The sequence below is a fragment of the Chaetomium fimeti genome (assembly GCF_033439085.1).
Source record: "Chaetomium fimeti strain CBS 168.71 chromosome Unknown B0H64scaffold_3, whole genome shotgun sequence".
Classification (NCBI taxonomy): Eukaryota; Fungi; Ascomycota; class Sordariomycetes; order Sordariales; family Chaetomiaceae; genus Chaetomium; species Chaetomium fimeti.
This window is the reverse complement of record NW_026944331.1, coordinates 1,369,811-1,389,292: the sequence shown is the minus strand read 5'-3', so window position 1 is coordinate 1,389,292 and position 19,482 is coordinate 1,369,811. Positions and strand designations below refer to the sequence as shown.

General features: G+C 57.5%; 7 protein-coding genes across 7 annotated transcripts; 4 read left to right on the top strand and 3 right to left on the bottom strand.

The window, feature by feature from the left end:
* Positions 1–1,037: 1,037 nt before the first annotated feature.
* Positions 1,038–2,067, top strand: B0H64DRAFT_390964 (uncharacterized protein). Its single transcript, XM_062803443.1, has 4 exons — positions 1,038–1,162; positions 1,229–1,242; positions 1,306–1,331; positions 1,413–2,067. Exons 1-4 carry the CDS (start codon positions 1,154–1,156, stop codon positions 1,754–1,756), a joined length of 393 nt encoding a protein of 130 aa, XP_062660519.1. The 5' UTR covers positions 1,038–1,153; the 3' UTR covers positions 1,757–2,067.
* Positions 2,068–2,209: 142 nt separating this feature from the next.
* Positions 2,210–4,447, top strand: B0H64DRAFT_115487 (uncharacterized protein). The gene is made up of 2 exons (XM_062797860.1): positions 2,210–2,477; positions 2,548–4,447. Exons 1-2 carry the CDS (start codon positions 2,328–2,330, stop codon positions 4,345–4,347), a joined length of 1,950 nt encoding a protein of 649 aa, XP_062660518.1. The 5' UTR covers positions 2,210–2,327; the 3' UTR covers positions 4,348–4,447.
* A 1,008-nt stretch (positions 4,448–5,455) lies between these two features.
* On the bottom strand, positions 5,456–8,013 carry B0H64DRAFT_115475 (phosphatase 2A regulatory B subunit-domain-containing protein). The gene is made up of 5 exons (XM_062797859.1): positions 7,864–8,013; positions 7,460–7,804; positions 6,447–7,403; positions 6,092–6,390; positions 5,456–6,037 (listed from the first exon to the last, which is right to left on the bottom strand). Exons 1-5 carry the CDS (start codon positions 7,885–7,887, stop codon positions 5,659–5,661), a joined length of 2,004 nt encoding a protein of 667 aa, XP_062660517.1. The 5' UTR covers positions 7,888–8,013; the 3' UTR covers positions 5,456–5,658.
* Positions 8,014–9,497: 1,484 nt separating this feature from the next.
* B0H64DRAFT_431017 (RNA polymerase III transcription factor IIIC subunit-domain-containing protein) lies at positions 9,498–12,646 on the top strand. The gene is made up of 3 exons (XM_062805947.1): positions 9,498–9,981; positions 10,038–10,380; positions 10,439–12,646. Exons 1-3 carry the CDS (start codon positions 9,832–9,834, stop codon positions 12,268–12,270), a joined length of 2,325 nt encoding a protein of 774 aa, XP_062660516.1. The 5' UTR covers positions 9,498–9,831; the 3' UTR covers positions 12,271–12,646.
* Positions 12,647–12,760: 114 nt separating this feature from the next.
* Positions 12,761–15,121, bottom strand: B0H64DRAFT_456812 (BCS1 N terminal-domain-containing protein; the record flags this gene model as incomplete). The annotated part of the gene is made up of 1 exon (XM_062807355.1): positions 12,761–15,121. Exon 1 carries the CDS (start codon positions 14,894–14,896, stop codon positions 12,761–12,763), a length of 2,136 nt encoding a protein of 711 aa, XP_062660515.1. The 5' UTR covers positions 14,897–15,121.
* A 600-nt stretch (positions 15,122–15,721) lies between these two features.
* On the top strand, positions 15,722–16,184 carry B0H64DRAFT_115446 (uncharacterized protein). Its single transcript, XM_062797858.1, has one exon. The coding sequence runs from the start codon at positions 15,831–15,833 to the stop codon at positions 16,080–16,082; it is 252 nt and encodes an 83-aa protein (XP_062660514.1). The 5' UTR covers positions 15,722–15,830; the 3' UTR covers positions 16,083–16,184.
* Positions 16,185–17,397: 1,213 nt separating this feature from the next.
* B0H64DRAFT_319615 (asparaginase-domain-containing protein) lies at positions 17,398–19,470 on the bottom strand (the record flags this gene model as incomplete). Its single annotated transcript, XM_062800436.1, has 3 exons — positions 17,398–17,972; positions 18,083–19,120; positions 19,281–19,470. 3 exons carry the CDS (start codon positions 19,468–19,470, stop codon positions 17,398–17,400), a joined length of 1,803 nt encoding a protein of 600 aa, XP_062660513.1.
* Between the last annotated feature and the right edge of the window lie 12 nt (positions 19,471–19,482).

Below are 19,482 nucleotides of genomic sequence, written 5' to 3'. Positions count from 1 at the left end.
CGAGTGTTGAGTGTCGGGTGCGCGCTGTCAAGGTAACTGTGGGAGTTATGTGCTTACGAGATAATCTGTACCTGCGCCCTTCATATGCAATGGAAGGTCTGTACAGATTACCAGCTGCTTTGTTTTAGAGTTGCCCGGAAAGTTCCACTCCTTCGAGACGAAGACAAACAGGAGGCAGTGTGGCGCGTGTCAAGGGAACCTGGAAGGTCCTTGAAAGTTGATTGGGGGCCGTATTGTCGGTGTTGGTGGTGCACACCATGAGAAGTGGATGCCCCGTGGCTTTGCATCCAGTGTGGGCAAATGACGATGTGCCTCCCTTCGACCACTGGTAATTCTAGCAGAGGAACACGAATAACTGCGTACAGTAATCCGAGGCGCGGGTGTTGGTTCCGAGCAATAGGCGTCTGATGTTTCTCGAGTCTGGCCCCACAGCCAAGCACCCGCCGGAAACAGCAGAGAGCCAACGGAAAATCCATTCTCACAGACACACTCTCTCACAACGAAACCTTTCGTGCTTGAGGGGAAGTTGTTGGTCGGTCAGGATGCCATTGTATCACAACTCCAAATGCGGTTCTCGGCTTGCAGCTCAATGACAGGGGCCGGGAAAATGAATCGGTTGTCCATCAGGATCGTGAACTGCCGTTCCTCAATGCATACTGTGTACTTGGTACCTTGGCTTGGTTTTTCCTTTTGCATTTTCTCTACCCGGTAGGTAAGGTAGGTAGTTATCCCTTGGTATTTGTATATGGCAGCTTAGCTCATAAGATAAAAACCGATAAAGTCGGGGAGGAATTAACTATTATCTTATTCGAAACAATACAGGAAGACGAAAGCCAATTTGACAGGCCGCTCGGGGAACCGACTGAGACTTGGGATGACCTTCCGGTATTTTTAAACTCGGAACTCACACTGTCTGTCACAATTCAGCCTCCAACTGGTTGAGATCGCCCAGAGTTTGTTTGGCCCCACATCGAAGGCTTGGCCAGAACTTTATCAGCCCATCTCGAGCTCGGCTCTTATCGATTGCATCACCCGGCCCTGACGGAGGAAAGGTCAAGTCTTTCCAAACCAAGTAAACGCGCATCTCTCGCCGAACTTTCTTCGTCTGCGACAGCCTATTTTTCACGCAAAGAACAGTTTGGTTCAAGGAACAATGAATACAGTTAGTGATGCTTCCTAGTCATCCTACTCAAAACTACCGCATCAATGTCGCTGACCTGCTACTTAGGTTAGGTCCTTTTGGTGAGACACCACCCGCTTAATGCGCCGAAACCAGCTCCGAGGCTAATGGGGGATATCGCATAGGCTGGGCTGGGGCTCGCTGTGTGTTGGTACGCTACGCCGATCGTCAATCTAAAAGATAACCCAACGAAAGACCGTGAGCGACTGACTGGTGTCACGCCGACTTCTAGCCGGCGGCGGGGCATACTACCTCGCGAAAAAGAGCATCAATGCCGACCGCCAATCTCGACTAGAAGAACAGCGAAAGAAGAAGGCTATGATTGATTCCCTCGAGTACTCGGAAAATGTCCCAAACCGCCCCCTTTCGTCGGCAACTATGGGCGGGTCGAATGGTGGGGTGACAAACGGTGGTCCAGCGAGGACAGACACGGCGGGGTCACCGAGCCAGGAATCGAGCAGTGACCCAGCCCCGACGAGGCACGCCCCAGCCACCGAGGGTCAGAGGGTGGCAGAGAAGAGCAAGTACGAGGCAAGCGTTCCGTTCAGCAGCCGAAAAGGGGACCGGTTCTCTTGAGTACTTTGCTTGGGGACAGATGGCGCACCAGCTGCTGCAGCGGCGCAATAGCCCGGCCTGCTCATCCGGCTACGTTATGAGGAACAAGAGCGACACTCTCAATTTCGAGACCCAGTCGCAGACGTCGGCCGCACCAGGCACCTTCGCCTTTCGTTAATGATATGCTCGTTGCGCCATAACCTGTACCACCAACACGCAAAGGATTTCTTGCGATGCTCGGGCCTTTTACGGTTTGTTAGATTGGATGGGGATACACAACATAGTTATAGGATAGAGAATTGAACACGACAGGAGGGTCGCACTGCCATTAATTCGCTCCATCATGAACATTTCAGCTGATCTCAGTAATTGCATGTTCGAATAATGGTGGATCTCCCGCATCCCGCAGTGCCCGCCTGCAAGGGACCTGAACTTTGGCAGGCTTGGCACTTTGCCGAAACCACCAAACGCGCCAATCTCGAAGCAGCCCTACCTCAAGTCCTCCTTGTAAGAAACGCATCTATTTGCGACAGTAAAAACCAAGAACAGCGCTTGCTTCCTCGTCGCCACCCCTCGTGTTAGGGTACCCATAATGGTGTCGGCAGAGCTGATTGTCGCCAAGACGGCGCTGTCAGGCGCCCTCTTCCGCCCAGATCCGCGACCATGTTCGCGCGACGACATCGAGACAATGCTCGCCCTCATCAATTCGACTGTCTCCGAGTGCTCGCCCCCCAATGTCCAGGTTTGATAACGCGCTTTATCCGTGTCGCTTTTTACCCTTGTGTGGACCCATGGGCTAAGCCGCGCGCCAGAGATGCAAGCAATGGGCTCTCTCCAACCTGGTTCCCTCGTCGGCTCGGATCGCTCCGTTTGGCAAATACCTGGTCGCGCTCTCCAAGTCGTTCGGGGGCGAGAAGGATGCCGCTGTTGGAGGTTTGAGAAGAGGCCGTGTGCCGTCAGCTAAGCGTCGGCGCCTTCATGTTCTATACATCCTGAACGATATCCTTTACCACGCGAAGCACCGCAATCGAGACGAAGCCTTCGCCCAAACGTTGGAGCCAACACTACCCACCCTAGTCAGGAGTGCCGCAGCCTTCAACAACTGCCCGAAACACATCCGAAAGATTCGAGACTTGATTGGACTGTGGGAGGAGAACGGTTACTTTTCCCGCGCTTTTGTTCAACAGCTGCGGGCGGCAATCGACGAAGGCCCGTTGTCTAGCGAGGAGGACAAAAATGGCAACGACGGGGACTACTCAGCGAGCGCCGTGGCCAAAGCAGCCAAGACGGCGCCGTGGGTCTTGCCAGCGACGCACGGCGACCCTTCAACCCTATGGTACGACTTGCCCGCGGGGAACTGGCTCCCAGTCTTGGAGCCGAACTCAACCCGGCCGATGAACCCTTCGATGATCAAGCCTTTGGTTCTGTCACAGGGCCCTGCCGACAAGTCTCTCGTGGCCGCCGTCAAGAATTTGCTCGTGGATATCGACAAGATCTACGGCAAGGAGGTGAATCACGATGAGCCACCGCCTAACGTCAGCCGACTGGGCGAGCGTGTCGAGATAGACGAGATAACGGGGGAGGTTGTTGACGGAGATACGTACTACGGCTGGTCCCGCGCTTTCTGCGAAAAGATGAAGCGTCGAAGACACGGCCGCGGTGGGCCCAGAGACCGTAGCGACGGCGAGCGTGGTAGGACTCGCTCCTCGCGATCATACACCCGCTCCGAGAGCCGATCACGCAGCCGGCATCGGCATCGCAGCGAGCTCTCCAGCCGAAGCCCCGCCCGACCCGCCTTCAAACGCCAAAGACTGTCAGCATCGCCGCAAAGCAGGCGTCGCAGCCGGAGCCGCAGCCGCAGCCGAAACCCGAGCGAGCTATCCAGTCCGGGTCGACACAGGAGCCGCAGCTACCGCCGATCACGAAGCAGGTCCCGTTCCCGCTCTCGCCGGCAATCACCATCCCAGTCCAGATCTCGCAGCAGAGGATACCCACCCCGGGACCGAGACGGGAACTACCAACCACGGAGTCCCAGCTTCTCCCCAAACCGATCCTGGAGCCGCCCTCGATCTCCCCCACCACACCCCAACCTCCCAGCACCACCACATCGAAACAACAACTTCCCCCTTCCACACCCACCCCCCCCAGCCGGCAGCTGGAACCAGCACCCCCCGCCACCACACGCACCACCACCACCACCGCAGCAGCAGCAAATGCCCTACCCCATGCCACCCCCCCACCTCCCACCCCAGCCCGGGTTCGGCATGGGCTTCCCAGCCCCTCCGCCACCACCGCCCCCACCACCCAACTACCAGGGCCCGTGGCCGCCCGTGCCCCCGCCAATGCCGCCCCAGCCGCCACCGAACTATTTCGTACCCGGTGCGCACGCGGGCCCGACCCCGCCGCCTCCTTTTCAGGGCAGTTGGGCGCCGCCGCATCCCCATCCGCATGCGCCTCCGCCTCCGCCTCCGGGGCCGGGGCCGGGGCCATTTCCGGGGGCGCAGAATGGGAATGGGATGTACCAGCAGCAGGGGCAGGGGCAGCACGGGCAGGGGCAGGGGCGGGGAGGTTATCAGGGGTGGGGAGGGTACGGGCGTGGTGGATGGCGGTAGTTAAGGTAGCGGGGATGGGTTTGGAGGGTGAGGTTATAAGGGGGTTATTATACGTAGTGGTTGGATGAGTTTGTAGATGGGAACCTCCTGCCTCCCGGCTGTGTTATCCTATCTGCTCCGTACATTTGGGATTGAGTCAATGGATTCATCGTAAAATGAGATTCGCCTAAAAACGGGAGAAAATGCATGCGTTCTATTATTCAAAGCAAAGCCCGCCGTGACCAGAATGCGCCTGCGAAATCCGTAATATAAAGGAGAAGAGGGAGAAAGCCATGAAAAGAAAGGTGAAACAAAAAAACAGACTGATTTTGATCATGTTTGACTCCAAGCCGGCTTCTTCTCCCCTTGGTAATCCCATCTTTTCCGAGCGTGTGCCGAAGCAAAAGCCGATTCGAGTCCCGCTCCGAGCTGTTTGACTCGGGCCCCAAGTTCCTGATATTTCCCACGGCGTAATATTTGGGTTGGGAGACGGGGATGGGGATACGGGCAGCTGGCCTCTCGCCACGGCAAGGGATGATAAGAGCGATAAAACCACACAGAAATAGCCATCTCATTGTTTTAACAAGGCCCCGCTATAAAAAAGGAGCTCTGACTCAGAGAAGGGAAGAGCTGAAGTTAACAAAAAGAGAAGGGAAAAAGGCAAGACGAGGTGCGAAGTAGAAGTAGTAGAAGATATGCCAAACAACAAAGCGAACGGTTGAGGTTGGGGGGTTCGGCTCAGGGGAGGGGGGTTCCGTTTTTCGCCTGATTGCTCACGCGCGCAAGGTTAATCCAGTCCAGTCCAGCCCAGCCCATTCTTTCTCCTTTCACCCCTTTTTGCTTGTAAAAAGCCCCCCTCCCCGTCCAGTAAACATCAGCGCCCAGTCCTGTCCAGCCCTGAGTGTACCCCGGCCCCTTCCTCTCCATCCTGTATCCTCTCTAGTCCCACCATCAAACCAAGACAAAAGCCGACATCAACACGCGCGCCCCGGTATTAAAGGCAGTATGCGCCCAAATCCATTCATTCACCCCTGGGGTAGAGAGGCAATAAAGCGAGACTGGGGATGCCGACGCCAGAACAACCCCCGCAAGGCAGAGCAGAGAGCAAAAAAAAAAACATGTCCGTATTGGGTGCTTCGGATTGATTCCCTTAATGCCTTGCTCAAGCCTCCTCCGACACCCTGACCTGTCAGGTTAAGAACAGGCCAGGATTAAAAACCAAAGCTGTCTAGCGGGGGCCCGTAATAGCGAGGGCAAGACCATCTTCAGAGACACCAGGACCGACCGGGCGACGTCGCATCGGGAAGGCCAGAAATCCAAACATGATCGCAATTACCGCTGACTCCGCGCCGAGCCAACCGAGTTTTGTCTATCGTGCGTTTCGGGTCGGCGGTCTCTCCGGTCGCCATCTTGCAGATTCAACGAGTTCAGTCTCATTTGGTTGTCCTCGGCGGCGTCCACCTCGTCGACCCTCGGCAATGTGGTCGCGGCCGCCCTTGGCGGTGCTGCCCCGGCGGTGGCGGTCGACCCATTGGTGGTTTTCCTGCGGTCGGCTTGGTCCTGGATGGCAGCCCATTTCCTTTGGCGAAGGGCTTCCCTCGAGGCAGCACTATTCTGCTGCTCCGTGTACTCGTGCGAGCAGTCGTCGAACAGTTGGGGGTTGATCTCCATGAACAGCTTCATGGCGTTGTAGACCATGCCATGGATCGTTCTGCGAGGCTGTTAGTCATAAAAGTCACGGTTGAACCCTAGAGAGACCACTAACCTGTTCCAGTGACCCTTGGAGTTCTCGTATAGCGGCGCAAACATGATGGGCAGAATGATTTCAACATTGTCGCTGACCAAGTTGCAGAAATATTCGTTGTTCCAAAAGTAGAGGGCGCGTTCGGCGACCTGGAAATGGGGACTCGCTACCGATTTCGCCAGCTGGTGGAACAGAGGTTCTTGGACCTTGGCAAACTCGGCCGGGTCCATGACTTCAAAGATATCCTCAACCTCGTTGAGGAACATAACTTCTTTGGTGCTGTTGACCTTGGGCCAGAACCGCAGGAGACCAAGCACGACCTGCGTCGCAAGTCAGTAAGCCGAGTCTCAAAGGTAGATAGATTGCAGCAACATACCTCTTCCGTCAGCGAAGCATCCTTCTCGAGGAACTGCACAATACAGTAGGCGAGCTGAGGATGGTACATGCTCAGACTCTTCACCTTGTGGAGGGGAATCAGAACCCTCGTTAGGAAGAGCTTGTGTTCCTCCTTTAGAGGGAGGGCAAAGCCGTTGATGATGGAACCGAGTATCTCGAGGAGCTCAGCGATGCCGTTGAACCGCTCGGTTTCGTAGGTGAACTGGAAGAAGACGTTGTTGATGGAGCGGCGGATAAAAGATCTGAGATTGAGGAATTTGCCGTATATGCGGTGCAGAGTGGTCTTCAGGAAGTCTCGTTCCCGGGGATCTTCGGAATCGAACAACTCGAGGAGCTGAAGTACGAAGCTGTGATCAATGTACGCTTTTGCGATATTCGTGTTGAAGTCCTGGCTCTCGATGAAGCGAAGGAAGAACTCGTACACGACTTGAATGTGAGGCCAGGCGACTTCCAGAACGGGCTCGTCCTCTTCCGGGTCGAAAGCCTCACCCTGCGGGTTCATGGGAGGCGGGATCGGGCGGAACAGGTTCTTGGCAAACATGCCGACAACGACCGGGTACATGGGCTCCGTGATGACCTGCCGGTTGTTGGCCACATAGTCCAGGAGCTCGTGGAGGGCCAGTCGCTTGATTTCCTTAGACTTCATGTCGGCGCTGGCATCGTTGAAATCAAAAATGACGTTGCACTGCTCGATCTTCTTCATGAAGAGGTCCTCCCGGCGTCCGGGGGGAACCTCGTGGAAGCCGGGGAGTTTCTCGAGCTCACGGTGGGCGGAGATGTCGAAACGGGATGAATGCTGCCGTCTCGGCGTCTTGGGGCCCTCCAGGACGTCCTTGGGGGTCTGCTGCAGGCGGTCATACATCAATGACTTCTGGCCAGCCTTCGGCGGGGCGAGATCATGAGGCATGGTCTCAGCGGCACCGGGTGGTGGCACATGCTGCAGGGCGGCGTCAGTACCGTCCACACGAAAATCAACAGACTATCTAATCTCACCGGAGCACTCGGGCTGATTATAACGGTCGGGGGTAAGGGGCCGTGCCTCGCAGGCGTCCCGCCGCCGTTGGCGCCCTGCCCGGGGCCGCCTGTGGCGAATCTGTCCGGCGCACCGGCGTTCGCGCCGTTATTGCCGAGCTGGGCCTGGGCAACGTGGTCGGCATGGGAGACGCTGTTGGGAGGCAGCGGCTTGTTGCGGATATCGTTGAGCGTCGAGGTAGAGGATGACGGGGTCAAGACGGGCGACTGGTTGGTATCCCTAGCGGCGGCATTCGGCGACGCTGTTCCATCCTTGGAATCCTTGTTCTTCTTGGAGGACTTGCTGGAGTCCTTGCCTCGCGAGAGCTGCACCGAAACAAGGTCAACGGGATGCGCAATGTTTCTGTCCCGACGGACCGACTTACGACTTTGGCGCCGAAACGCTTCATCTTTGAAGACAACAGCTTCTCTTCTGTGGGCGACTAGAGGCGCCCAGCTCGACCCTTCTTCGAACCGAAGCAACCTGTTGATGATAGGGTGTTTCAGTTACTGAGAGGGTATCGGCTTGACTCTAGTCCTCATACGATGCAATCCCCTGGGCGGTTCGGGACGAACCACCGTGTTTGACAACCGGCGTCGTCGATAATCGAAGGCAACGATGGGTCGGCGCTGGGTATCTCAGGCACAGCCGTGCCGCTGAGATGGTCAGAGCGGCGCAGTCGAAATGCTCCGCGAATTCGGTGGTTTCCCTGGGGCTGGGCGAGGATGGCGGCGGGTCTAAGGGGGGGGTTACGGAGGAGGAAGGAGGGCGGCAATTGAGATGGAGCGCGACGAAACAACTTGGCGCTGATGGTCCGAGGTGCCTGTCAGAATGGTTGAATGCTGTTAGAATCTCCAACTTTTTGATATTGTAGTGGTGATGGTGGTGGTTGTTTGTTTTGTGAGGGGAACACACTTCGAATCGCTGTGCTGGCAGTCGCCAGGCGTTTGGGAGATGGAGACGCAGCGGCGGTGCTCTGAGCTGACGTCCCGGCTGCTAAGGTGTTTTTGCGGGGGCTCCAGAGTCGCGGGTCCCGTCCGGGTCCGTGTCCTTGGTCCTTGGTCTGCCGGGGCTGGGGTCTTCCTCCTGTGGAAGGTTGACTACCTTGCCTAGGGAGCTAACTAACGGACTTTGAAAGTCAGATGGTCGAATAGGTGGACAGTGTCGACAGTTTGGCTGCACTGCTTGATCCCCGGGCCTAAGCGCACACGCATCCGGTGTTTTTTTTGGAGCGACTTGTTTCGAGTTTTGCGGTGGTCGGGAGCTGGGTTCAGTTCAGGCTGGGCGGTGGTGATTGCAGGGAGACGGAATGGAGAACGGGGTCGGGGAGCCGGGGCGTGCTAGGTTGGAGATAGTGGGAGGATATGCGCACTGGGTGTGCGATGTGCAACCCGGACGAAGTATTCGCTGAATGTTTTCAGGTGTAAGAAAAACCACTCCAGCCAGGGTATGGAAAGGAAAGGAGAAACTCGCTGCCAATCCCCGCCTCACAGAGCGGCAGGTGTTCAGCAGAAGTCCCAAGAGTTCAATAGGTTCGTGAACGCGAGGCTGGATACGCGGGTTGGTGTTAGCGCCAATGAGGGGAATGCGGTTTGAGGCTTAACAACCCACCAGTGTCCCACTTTGGTAATTGTTGGCACCAATCCGAAACGAAACGACAGAGTGTATTCGTACGAAGTATTCGTACGAAGTACGATCCATATATTTACATACAGTCGTCAGTGTCTCCATCAGGGTTCCTCTGCCTCGTAAAACATGAGGCTCGCAGTTTATTTTCCTATCTAAATATAGAGAACAATATTACGTATGTTCAAGAGGAATTTCGAGAATATAACTGGCTTCACTGAGACCCATGGTCAAATGCCCATTTCATCATTCCAGTAATTATTGTATGTACAGTATTTACGGAGGACAGACAGAAATGCTCTCCGCATGCACGGACCACCTGCATCACTCGTGCTCTGGTTCCTGGCCGGCACCTGACGGGTTCCTGCTTTAGTTAACGTTAAATGGGTCATCGATCAGTGTTCGGACTCTTGCTCGGATGCATTTCAGTCATCAGACTCAAACAAACTGTAAAACTATGAGATGATGCAGCGATTACCATTCTATCGCTTTGCACAGGTAATTGCACCGTGCACATATACAGCTTGTTTCTTTGACCGGTAAAACGGCAAGTTTCAAACCTTTTGGTGGAACTTGACCTCACAATCCCCGACTGCACAAATACTTGCTTGCCCCATCGCCATTTCTCCCGTCTTATCAGGGACTTGAATTAGAGGCAATGCAAACAACCTCGCCTTGGAAAGAGGTCCAATAAACTAAACCCAGAGTTGGGCACACATCAACCACCATGGCGTCTTCCCTCCATCTCGAGGATGGCGATACTGCACCGACATACACCATCCCGTCGAGGCGACTAGGTGCACTCGAGCATCCCATGATCATCAAAAACCTTGACAAGGGAATCAAGACATTCGGCCAAAATAATGCATTTCAAGCCGTATGTTTCCCGCTGTGGCTTGATGAAAATAAGAAGAGAGTTTAACCTCCCATTAGATCCTCGATTCGGCCAGCCCCCAAATATCGGTTCCTCTGTATCTTCGCTATGACAACCCAACAGCAAGACCACTAACATCTCATAATGCCTTGACACACAACGTTGTGTTGAAGGTGACTGTCCCGAAGCGCACCGGAAGGAAGCGCAAGCGGGGCACCGACGGCCCTTGGGAAGGAGAAGTTGAACAAACCGCTGATGGCGGGAGCTCAGCTGTCTCTCCCGAGGTCCTCTCAAGGGACAGACTCGACACACCGCAAGTCATCCGGCGGAAACTTCAGGACAATGTCGGGAAGTACGCAGTCGAGCCGATTGGTGTCATAAACAACACCCACCGATACAGAGGTTAGCATCCTCTTTCGTGCTAGATGTTGTTGTCCCGAGGTTAACTAAACCCTGATAGGCCTCGCCGATTTTCAGTTCGCTCTTGGAGAATCCAACTTCATGAAGAAATTCGTTGACAAGGTTCTGCCCGGGGACGTTGCGAAGTTGAAAGAATTCTCCCTCCAGCCAGGCATCGAATCGGGTTCCAATATCGATCTCATCCCGCCCCCTTATTTCACACCCATCACGCTTCCCTTCGGCTACAACTACGCCCAAAACCCCCATACCAAGGAGGTCAGCCCCGGCGTTTCCGACGCCTCTGGCAATATGTCCGAAGACCAGGAGTACGAGCGGGTTGTTAATGTTACCTCTCGCGTGCCCGCTGCCGGCTACTTTATCGCACACGACGAGTACCCCGTCCCGACCGCCCCCCGCCGTCAACCCGACATGTCAGATCCCCAAGTGGCCGCTATCATCACGGAGATGCGCTTGGCCATGGAAGAGCGCCCGATCTGGACGCGCCGCAGCATGTGGAACCGACTCGGGGCCAAGTTCGCCGAGCTGCCCAAGAACGGCGGCCTCGTGCGCCATTGCCTGCAATACGCCGGCTACCAATTCAAGGGCGGGCCGTGGCGCGACGCCCTCGTCCGGTACGGCCTCGACCCGCGCGCCGATCCCAAGTACCGCATCTACCAGACCCTCATCTTCAAGTTGCACAAGACCCGCATCGGGTCGGTCGGCCGCTCGTGGCAGGCCGTGCGCCGCAAGGAGCTAGGCGTGTCCAACTTCGGCAAGGCCTGGCAAGATCTCGGCGTGGGCGACGAGGCCATGCTCAACACCCACGTCTTTAACGGGGAGTCGTTCAGCACCGACGGCAAGGTCTGGCAGGTTTGTGATATCACCGACCCTCTTCTGGCGAGGCTGTTTGCCGACGCCGAGCAGCGCGCCGAGTGCGACGTAGAGATCAGCGGTTTCTACCACCGCGTGCTGTGGTCGGTGGCCAAGGCGATCATGAAGTGCAAGATGGTCGCCATCCGGTTCAACCGCACGCTGACGGACGACGACTTCAGCGCCGCGCTCGAGGCCGTGCGGGGCGTGCCGCACGACGGCGGCGACGGCGCCGGGCCGGGCAACAGCATCGGCATCAGCCTGCCGGACCTGCAGCTGACGGTGGCCGAGTACGAGCAGCTGCGGGGCGGCAAGTATCGCCCGCGCCCCGGCATCAAGTCCTCCAACCGCGAGACCATCGAGGGGGTCACGCGCCGCCGGAGGACCCATTACCGCGTGCGCATCCCGCTCAAGGAGGCCGAGGAGCGCGAGGCCGTCAAGATGATCAGGCTGCTCACGCAGAACGCCCAGGACAAGAAGGCCGCTGAAGAGGCTGCTGCCGCTTCTACCGACGCGGAAGTAGCTCCAAGCGAGGCCCCGCCGCGCCAAGTTGAGGCTTCTGAGGGCGTTGGGGCAGTGGTTAAACGCGCCAGCGTAAGAGAAGAGGAGGAGGAGGGAGACGAGAGGGACCAAGAGCGAGGAGAAGGACGCATGTTTCAGGAAATTCTCGAAGACATGGAAGAGGAAGGTAGCGAGGAAGAAGATGGGAGTGAGGAAGAGGAGAGTGACGAGGGGGAAGCTACCCCTAGGAAGAAACTGCCGTTTCAAGAGCGGGGGTTGGAAGAAGAACTCGAGCAGGAGCAGTACGAGGAGGGCGGGTACTCGGACGAAGACGACCAAGAGGATATGGAGGAGGAAGACGAAGAGGAAGAGGAAGACGGGTATGCCGGTGGTGAGGACGGGGAAGTGGGGTACGGCGAGGAGGAAGAATTCTATGATGAAGAGGGCGAGGGCTTTCCCCAGGCGTGGGAAGACGAGGCGGGGTCAAGCAAGAACCAGTTCGGCAACGCATATTATGAGTAGCGGCGGGGGTTGGGGGTTGTGCTATCTCAAGAAGTGCTCCTGAAGATGTTAGCATACCATAGTGTTGAATAAAGATGGTCACTGGAGCGAAGTACGAAGAAGTAACAAAAAAAAGAAAATCTCATTACGCTGTCCACATATATCCTCCGAATCCAAAACCTATTAACCACACAGAACGCCCTACCACCGCAACCACCAGCCATCTTTCCGTACCGAACCCAACCCACCCCTTTCTTGCTACCCACCCATCCCTAAATTGTAAAACAAACGAAACCATGTTGCAATCTGATCTCTAAACCATTCATGATATCCTTCATAATGAACCGCCCTCCTTTCCCACCGCCCTCTCACGATCACATCCCTGACCCATCACACCCATCACACCCATCTCACACCCCATCCCACCCCAACCACCTAACCCATCCCCCCCTCTCTCACCCACACACCCCATCCTCAAACAGAAAAGAAAAAAAGAAAAAAAAGAAAACACTCACTGCACCGCCAAACTCAGCACCCGCGTCCGCCCCGCCTTCTGCGCCACCATCCCCGCCACCCACACCTCCACCTCCTCCAGCGCCCGCCGCGGCGTCTTCTTGCGCTTGAGCAGGAACCCCTGCAGCTCGGCGGGGGAGAACTGGCCCGGCGGGATCTTGGCGGCAAACTGTGCGGCGATGTGCATCAGCTCGGCGGGGTGGAGGGTCGTGTCTGGTGTTGGGTCGGGTGAGGTTGGTTGGTGGTGGTGGGTGGTGGTTGTGGTGGTGGTGGTGAGGTTGAGGGGGGTGGGGGGGGACTTTTTGGTTGTGCTGGGGGTGGTGGTGGTCTTCGAGAGTTGGAGGGGGGTGGTTTCGTTGCTGTTGTTGTGGGTGAGGTTGTCGTTGTAGTCGTCGGGCTCGACCCTGGTGGTGTCTGACACGTCGGTCATGTTGCCGTCCTTGGAGGAGGAGATTGAGAAGGGCGTGGGCGGGGGTTCGGAGAACGGCGTCAGGGGCGGCAGCGGGGAGGAGAGGTGGTCCGAGAGCGAAAAGGTCGACGGCGGGGTGGAGGTGTTTGTGTTTTCGGGCTCGTACATGCGCACGAACAACTCCCGCGCCTGTCGCTGGGTCGCGTTGGTGAAGGAGACTTGCAGGTCGACGCGTCCCGGCCGAATCAGGGCTTCGTCGAGGGCTTCCGGCTTGTTGGTCGTCATGATGAGCACGCGGCCCTCGTGTGAGGCTACGCCGTCGATGGCGTTGAGGAGGCCGGACAGTGAAATGGTCTTCTTCTCGCCCGAGTCGCCGTTGCCTCCGGCTCGCTTGAGTTCGCGGGCAAGGTCCGAGACTTTCCAGTCCCTTCCACCCTTGTGGTGTCTAGCTTTCTTGGGGGTTTTCTTGTCTTTGTTATCGTCCTCTTGGTGCTGTTCCTTGTTCTTCTTATCATCGTCCGAAGAAGACGATGAGGAAGACGAAGACGAGTCGTCGTCTTCGGCACGTTTGAGCCCGGCTGTGTCGATGTCTTCGAGCAGGACCACACAACGCCGGGGGAGGGAGGTAAATAGGCCTAGCAAGTCTTCCTCCGTCAGGGTAGGGTCCAGGAGGGATATGACGTAGATATCGAGACCGAATACACCGGCCAGGGCAAACGATAGCGAAGTCTTGCCCGTTCCTGGCGGGCCGTGGAAGAGGTAGCCCCGGCGGAGCGGAATTCCGCGGTTGGCGTACCACCGCGGAGTGGCTGGGTGGAGGTATTCGTTCATGTCCGAGAGAATGCGGATCTTTTGCTCATCGTCGAGGACCACGGTCTGCATGGGGCGGACCGGGCGGTTGGCGACCTGCTGCCACGAGTGCCGATGACCGTAGCGGCGCATGCCTTGGGCGGCCGGGCGTCTGACGATGGTCTTGGCTTGGTGGTCGAGATAGTACTGCTCCTTGGCGTGCTGCAGGAGCTGCTTGATCGGCTCGGGAGAGCGGCCAAAGCACGAGAACACCAGAGTCTCCTTATCCTTGAACTGGGGCATGCCGTTCCCCCCGGCTGACGGGTCGAACAGGGCCTCCTGCTTCCTGTTCAGCTTGAAGTATCGACCCCTGAACCAGAAGCTGTGCACGCCGAGGGCGGGCGTGAAGCGAGGGGGTGCCTTGGCCTCCTGGGTTGAGAAGTTGAGAAAGACGTCGGAGCCATCGGCCAACACCCGACCGGTCATGAGCTCCGATTCGTCTTCCTCTTCCCACGCCCCTTTGGATGCCGTCTCGGCAGTGAGGGAGCGAGAATCGACCATCTTGGGCTGGGATGCAAGCCACTTCATCATGTGGAAATAAATATCGTCCGAATTGCTGACCTCGACGTCCGCCATGAAGTACCGTCGAGCAAGGGCGAAGAAGCCCATGTAGAGCTGCAGCCAGACTTTGTTCGCCGCCCAGAACAGGCCGACCACGGTCAGGATGTAAGTGGGGTCGATGCCTAGGCGATTTCCGGTGAGGTTGTAAAGGACCATGAACAGCTTCATCAGCGGGTTGAACTGGAACCCGAGCAGGGGCGACAGGGTGTCGAAGAGGCCATCCGGAAGGCCGCTCTCGGTAGCACTATCGGCATCATGGCTACTATTGGCTACGAGGGTGGGCAGTGCGCCTCGTATGAAGTTGCTAAAGTCCATCGGGGGCGATGAGCCAGCGGAGGTGCCGGGAGGGGGGGTAGAGGACAGCCGATGAGATTTGTGCGTGTAAAGGTAGAGAGTAGCAGCAGCCCCTTGTTACGCCGACACGGGAATAGTCACGATGCCGTGTCGAGAGGAGGGAGGGTAACCGACCCGGGAGGAGTGGATGACCTTATACTCTTCGGACAGATGGCCGGGGTACCCAGGTAGTGTGTGGTGTACTATGTATACCTACGGCTGCCTCACGCACGATCTTCATTGGCGGCCGCTGGAGATCTGGCCGTGTCAGTCCCGGCCGGGCCCGTGGTGGCAAAAGCAACACGGTGCGGTAGACAAGCAGACCGCAGAGCCGGGATAGTAACCGGCACCTTGATCATACGTCTGTCGTACACACGGGAGCGACGGTAACTCAGCATCGACTGTGCACAGGTAGTCCTACCTTCCAGCGACTTAATTTTCTGCTTTGTGCGCACCAGATAGTATCAGAGACACTAGAAATCCCCGGCTGCACATATCCTGAGTAGTTCGCCGAGAGGACGGGGTATCCGACCTCGTGTTGGGCTTGGGATGAGTTCCCTCCCCTGTTGTTGCCCTGTTGTTGTCACTGAGAAGAGTCACGGCTCTCCACAAAACAAAACAAACAATGAAAGCATGACACGCGCACCAACGATGTGATGTGTCAGAACGCGTGATCCGACGGACACATATACAGGCCATCTTAAGCAGTTGGGTCGGAAGGCCGGACAGACGGGCCCGGCGAGGGGGGGATCAAGGCATCAAGGACCTCCTGCTCTGCTCCGGGACCGGGTCCTTGGGGAGGTGTGGCCGCATCGTCGTGGACCGGTTGGTCGGTAAGAAGGGCCACTTTGCGGGCTGGGCAAGGGGACGGGCAGTCGGCCACCAACTCATCGTCCAACCCGTCCGCCCCCATCCAATGATTGATTTTCGGTATAGGCTCGTCGAAAATCCAGTGCCTGAGGTTAAGGCATCAACGGTCCGTCCTCGGCCGCGGTATACCTGCCAGGTCCGTCCACGTCGTCTCCGTGTTGCTGGAAAACTGTTCGTCGTCCAAGGTGCCTCTCGAATGTCTCACCAGACTACCGGGACCAACAAGGCGATCTGGGGGATACCGACCCACTGGCAGCGAGTTGGACCAAGCCAAGAAGCCAACAGCGACTGGTACTGAGCCACTCGTGGGTGGACGAAGAAGCGGATTGGCCCCCAACTGAGCTCATGGAACTACCTATGTACACAGTGCCCTCCGCTGCCTTCTCGGCACCTCAGTAACATGACTAGCACACTGTTAGATTAGTATTGCATGGCTCATCTGAGTCGCCTGGTCGCTCATTCATGGTGCGCATGGCTCCGGTGACGAGTCAAGAGGCAAAATTCAAGAGGCCAAGATCAGCCGTCCAATAAAATGTCCGTCTCGGGCATGACCTCGCTGTGGCTGTGTCTTGCCTCTCCAAGACACGGGGTGACGGAGTTGGCCTCCAAAGAAGGTTGGTGTGCAGGCGATGAATGAGGGGTCGGTTTTGGGATGGGAAAGCTGAAAGGTACTGGGTTGCATTGAGTGGCTGCGTCTGGGGTAAAGCACGGCGCAGAACTCAATCAGAACTGTGTGAATACTTGACTTCTAACAATTCCCAGCAATAATTACGAGAGCATTTGTTAGCTCAAGTGTCTAGGGTTCAGCCCCACTGCACATCCCACTGCCCCGAATGCAAGTCATGCTAGGCTGACCAGGTCCCTGGACCATTCTGAAACCCCAAGACTGACCCAGCCCAAAACCCCCAATCAACCCTCCCAAAACCGATATCTGCATGACGACGACTGATCGTCAATTCATCTACACAGCTGAAATAATTTAATTCCCACAGGCAGACACCGAGGCAACAAACGAGTTATCGGCCGCCGATGGCCTCAAGTTCAGCCTGAATAAATTATGCCTCGTGTTTTGGAAAGGGCCGCGGCCACCCCCGAGCCGAGCAACGAAACACCAAAACAATATCAACATGTCGACATGTGGGAAATACCCGACTTACTACAGGATGTAACACTCGCTCTAGACATAGCAGGGATCGTCACAGCATGACAAGCCTAGCACTACCAACACGGCCGCGTTGAACCTCTTGGCGAGCGGACAACTCAGACAGTTTCCGGACAGATGGGACACAAGCCACGGCCTCGATAACCACAGCAATGTGACTGACGTGCCAGTTGACAGCCTATTGGATATCCACAAGCCGTCTCCAACCCGTTCTGGACCTTCTTCGTGGAGTGTGGTGTCGCGGCTCACAACATGTCTTGTCGGCTCAGAGCCGGATCCCACCCTTCCATGTTACCGCGTAGATTGATAAGCCGAGATGTGAACCACTTAGTTACTTAGGTACCTATGCAATGCAGCTTACTCGCAGTTGGCTGCACATGCCATGGCCCAACCCTCCCCAACAGCTGCACCGCCAACCGCCTTATCGGCAGCTGAATCGCTCGTAAACCCATCAACCAACGATCTTCCCCGTGTCCCCCGTCAACAACGGCCGAGGCTCCGCCGAACCCAACCCCATCCCTTCAGCAGCAGCACCATCCCCAGCAGCGGTCCCCACACCCTTCTCCGGGCCCTCAGCAGCAGCAGCAGCAGCCTCACCCCTCCCACCAACACTACCACCACTACCACCACCACTACCCTCCCCGGGAACAACACGGTCGGGGGAGACATCCCTACTGACCTCCCGGCTCGGCACCCTGCTGCCCTCCCCCTTGAGATCATTATCCAGCCACAGATGCGCACCCGCCTCCTTCAGCAGCCGCACGCACTCGGCATTGCCCATCTTCTCGGCGAGGTACAGCGGGGTGTTGCCGGCGCGGTTGCGGGCGTGGACGCTGGCGCCGCGCGTGAGCAGGTCGCGCAGCACGAGCGGCTCGGGCCCCACGGCCGCCAGGTGCAGCGCCGTGTTGCCCGCGTAGTCGGCCCGCTTGACGAGCTGGTGGTGGAACTCGTCGCCTTCTGTCATGGCGTGCACCGTGCGCTGCTCGCCGTTGCGGATCGCGTAGCCTAGCGCGGTGAAGGCGGTTTCTGTTGGTGGGGGGAAAAGGGGGGGTTGGGCGATGGTTAGTTGGTTGTTGTTGTTGTTGTGTGGGTGGAGGGGGTGGGGGAGAGATGAAAAATAGAAAAAGGGGGCGTACCCGCCGACGTGAGCCTGTCCACCACGGAGTCGATGCTCCCCGCGGGGTGCGAGAAGGAGGTCAGGGACATCTCGGTCATCTCCCCGCGCAGCGACTGCGACATTTTGGCCGTCACCTCGCTATACTGCCAGTCGGGGAGCGCGAGTAGGTAAGATAGCTTGGTTAGTGCCGCCTCGGTGGTTAGGTCGTGGCCGAAGACGACGCCGGCGCGGCCGAGGGCGGTCGCGGGGGCGTAAAGCGGCGACACGAAGCCGTTGGTGCACTGGCTGACGTTGACGATGACGACGCCGCGCTCGACGGCGTCGCGGATGACCTTGGTGAGGCTCCCGTCCACGCCGCCGGGGGCGTTGCCCATGCCGAAGGTCTCGAGGATCAGCCCGCGGAGGTTCGGCGCCCTAAGCACGGAGTCCACCATCTCGGGCTTGATGCCGGGGAAGATGCGCAGGCAGGCCACGTGCGCCGTGTCTAGGTACTTGGTCACGCGGAAGCTAGCAATAGTAGTCGGCCGTCGTACCAGCGCCCAGTTGACGTCCACCCCGAGCGACGTCACCTTGGCCAGCGGCGCGCAGTTGGGGCTGTCGAAGGCCTCGAACGAGGACGCCGACACCTTGGTCGTGCGGTTGCCGCGGAAGAGCGTGTGATGGAAGAAGAGGCAGACCTCGGGGATGACGAAGGTGCCCGCGATAATGAGCGAACCGAGCAGGTTGTCGACCGCGTCGGACTGCAGCGCAAAGATGGACGCCTGCGACCCCGTCAGGATGACGGGCTTGCCGAGGTCGGCCATCATGAAGGAGAGCGCCGACGCCGTGTACGCGAGCGAGTCGGTGCCGTGGAGCACGACGAAGCCGTCGAAGATGTGGTAGTTCTCTTTGATGGTCATGGCGATCTCGGTCCAGCCCATGGACGAGATGGAGCTCGAGTCGAGGAGCGGGTGGAACTCGAGGATGCCATAGCGGATGTGCCGGGAGTAGGCGCTCGGAGGTGTGCGCAGGCTATCGAGGGCCAGCTTGACGCCGTTCTTGTAGGCGTGGATCTTCACTACGTGCGGTCAGTACGTGTTAGTGAGATGGGAGGTAGGTGGCCGTTTGGTAGGTCATAGTATCGTCGACGATAGCCGGGCCTTCGCTTCCAGGGGCCTTGGGTTCTTGAAACGCGCGCTCTACCACGGCATGCATTTTTCACGCCATCATGAGCTTACCTGGAGGTGTAGAGTTATCGTTGAACGACGGACGAGGCGCCATGGCATTCTCGAGGAAGCCTGTCATGGGAACCAGACCGTCCGCCGAAGGCTGCATGCAAATCGTCCCGCCAGTCATGATGATGAGCACCCGTGACTCTGGGTAGCGAGAGTCGGGGTTTGTCCCCTCCATGAGCAGTGTTCCCCCCATCCTGGATGGAGG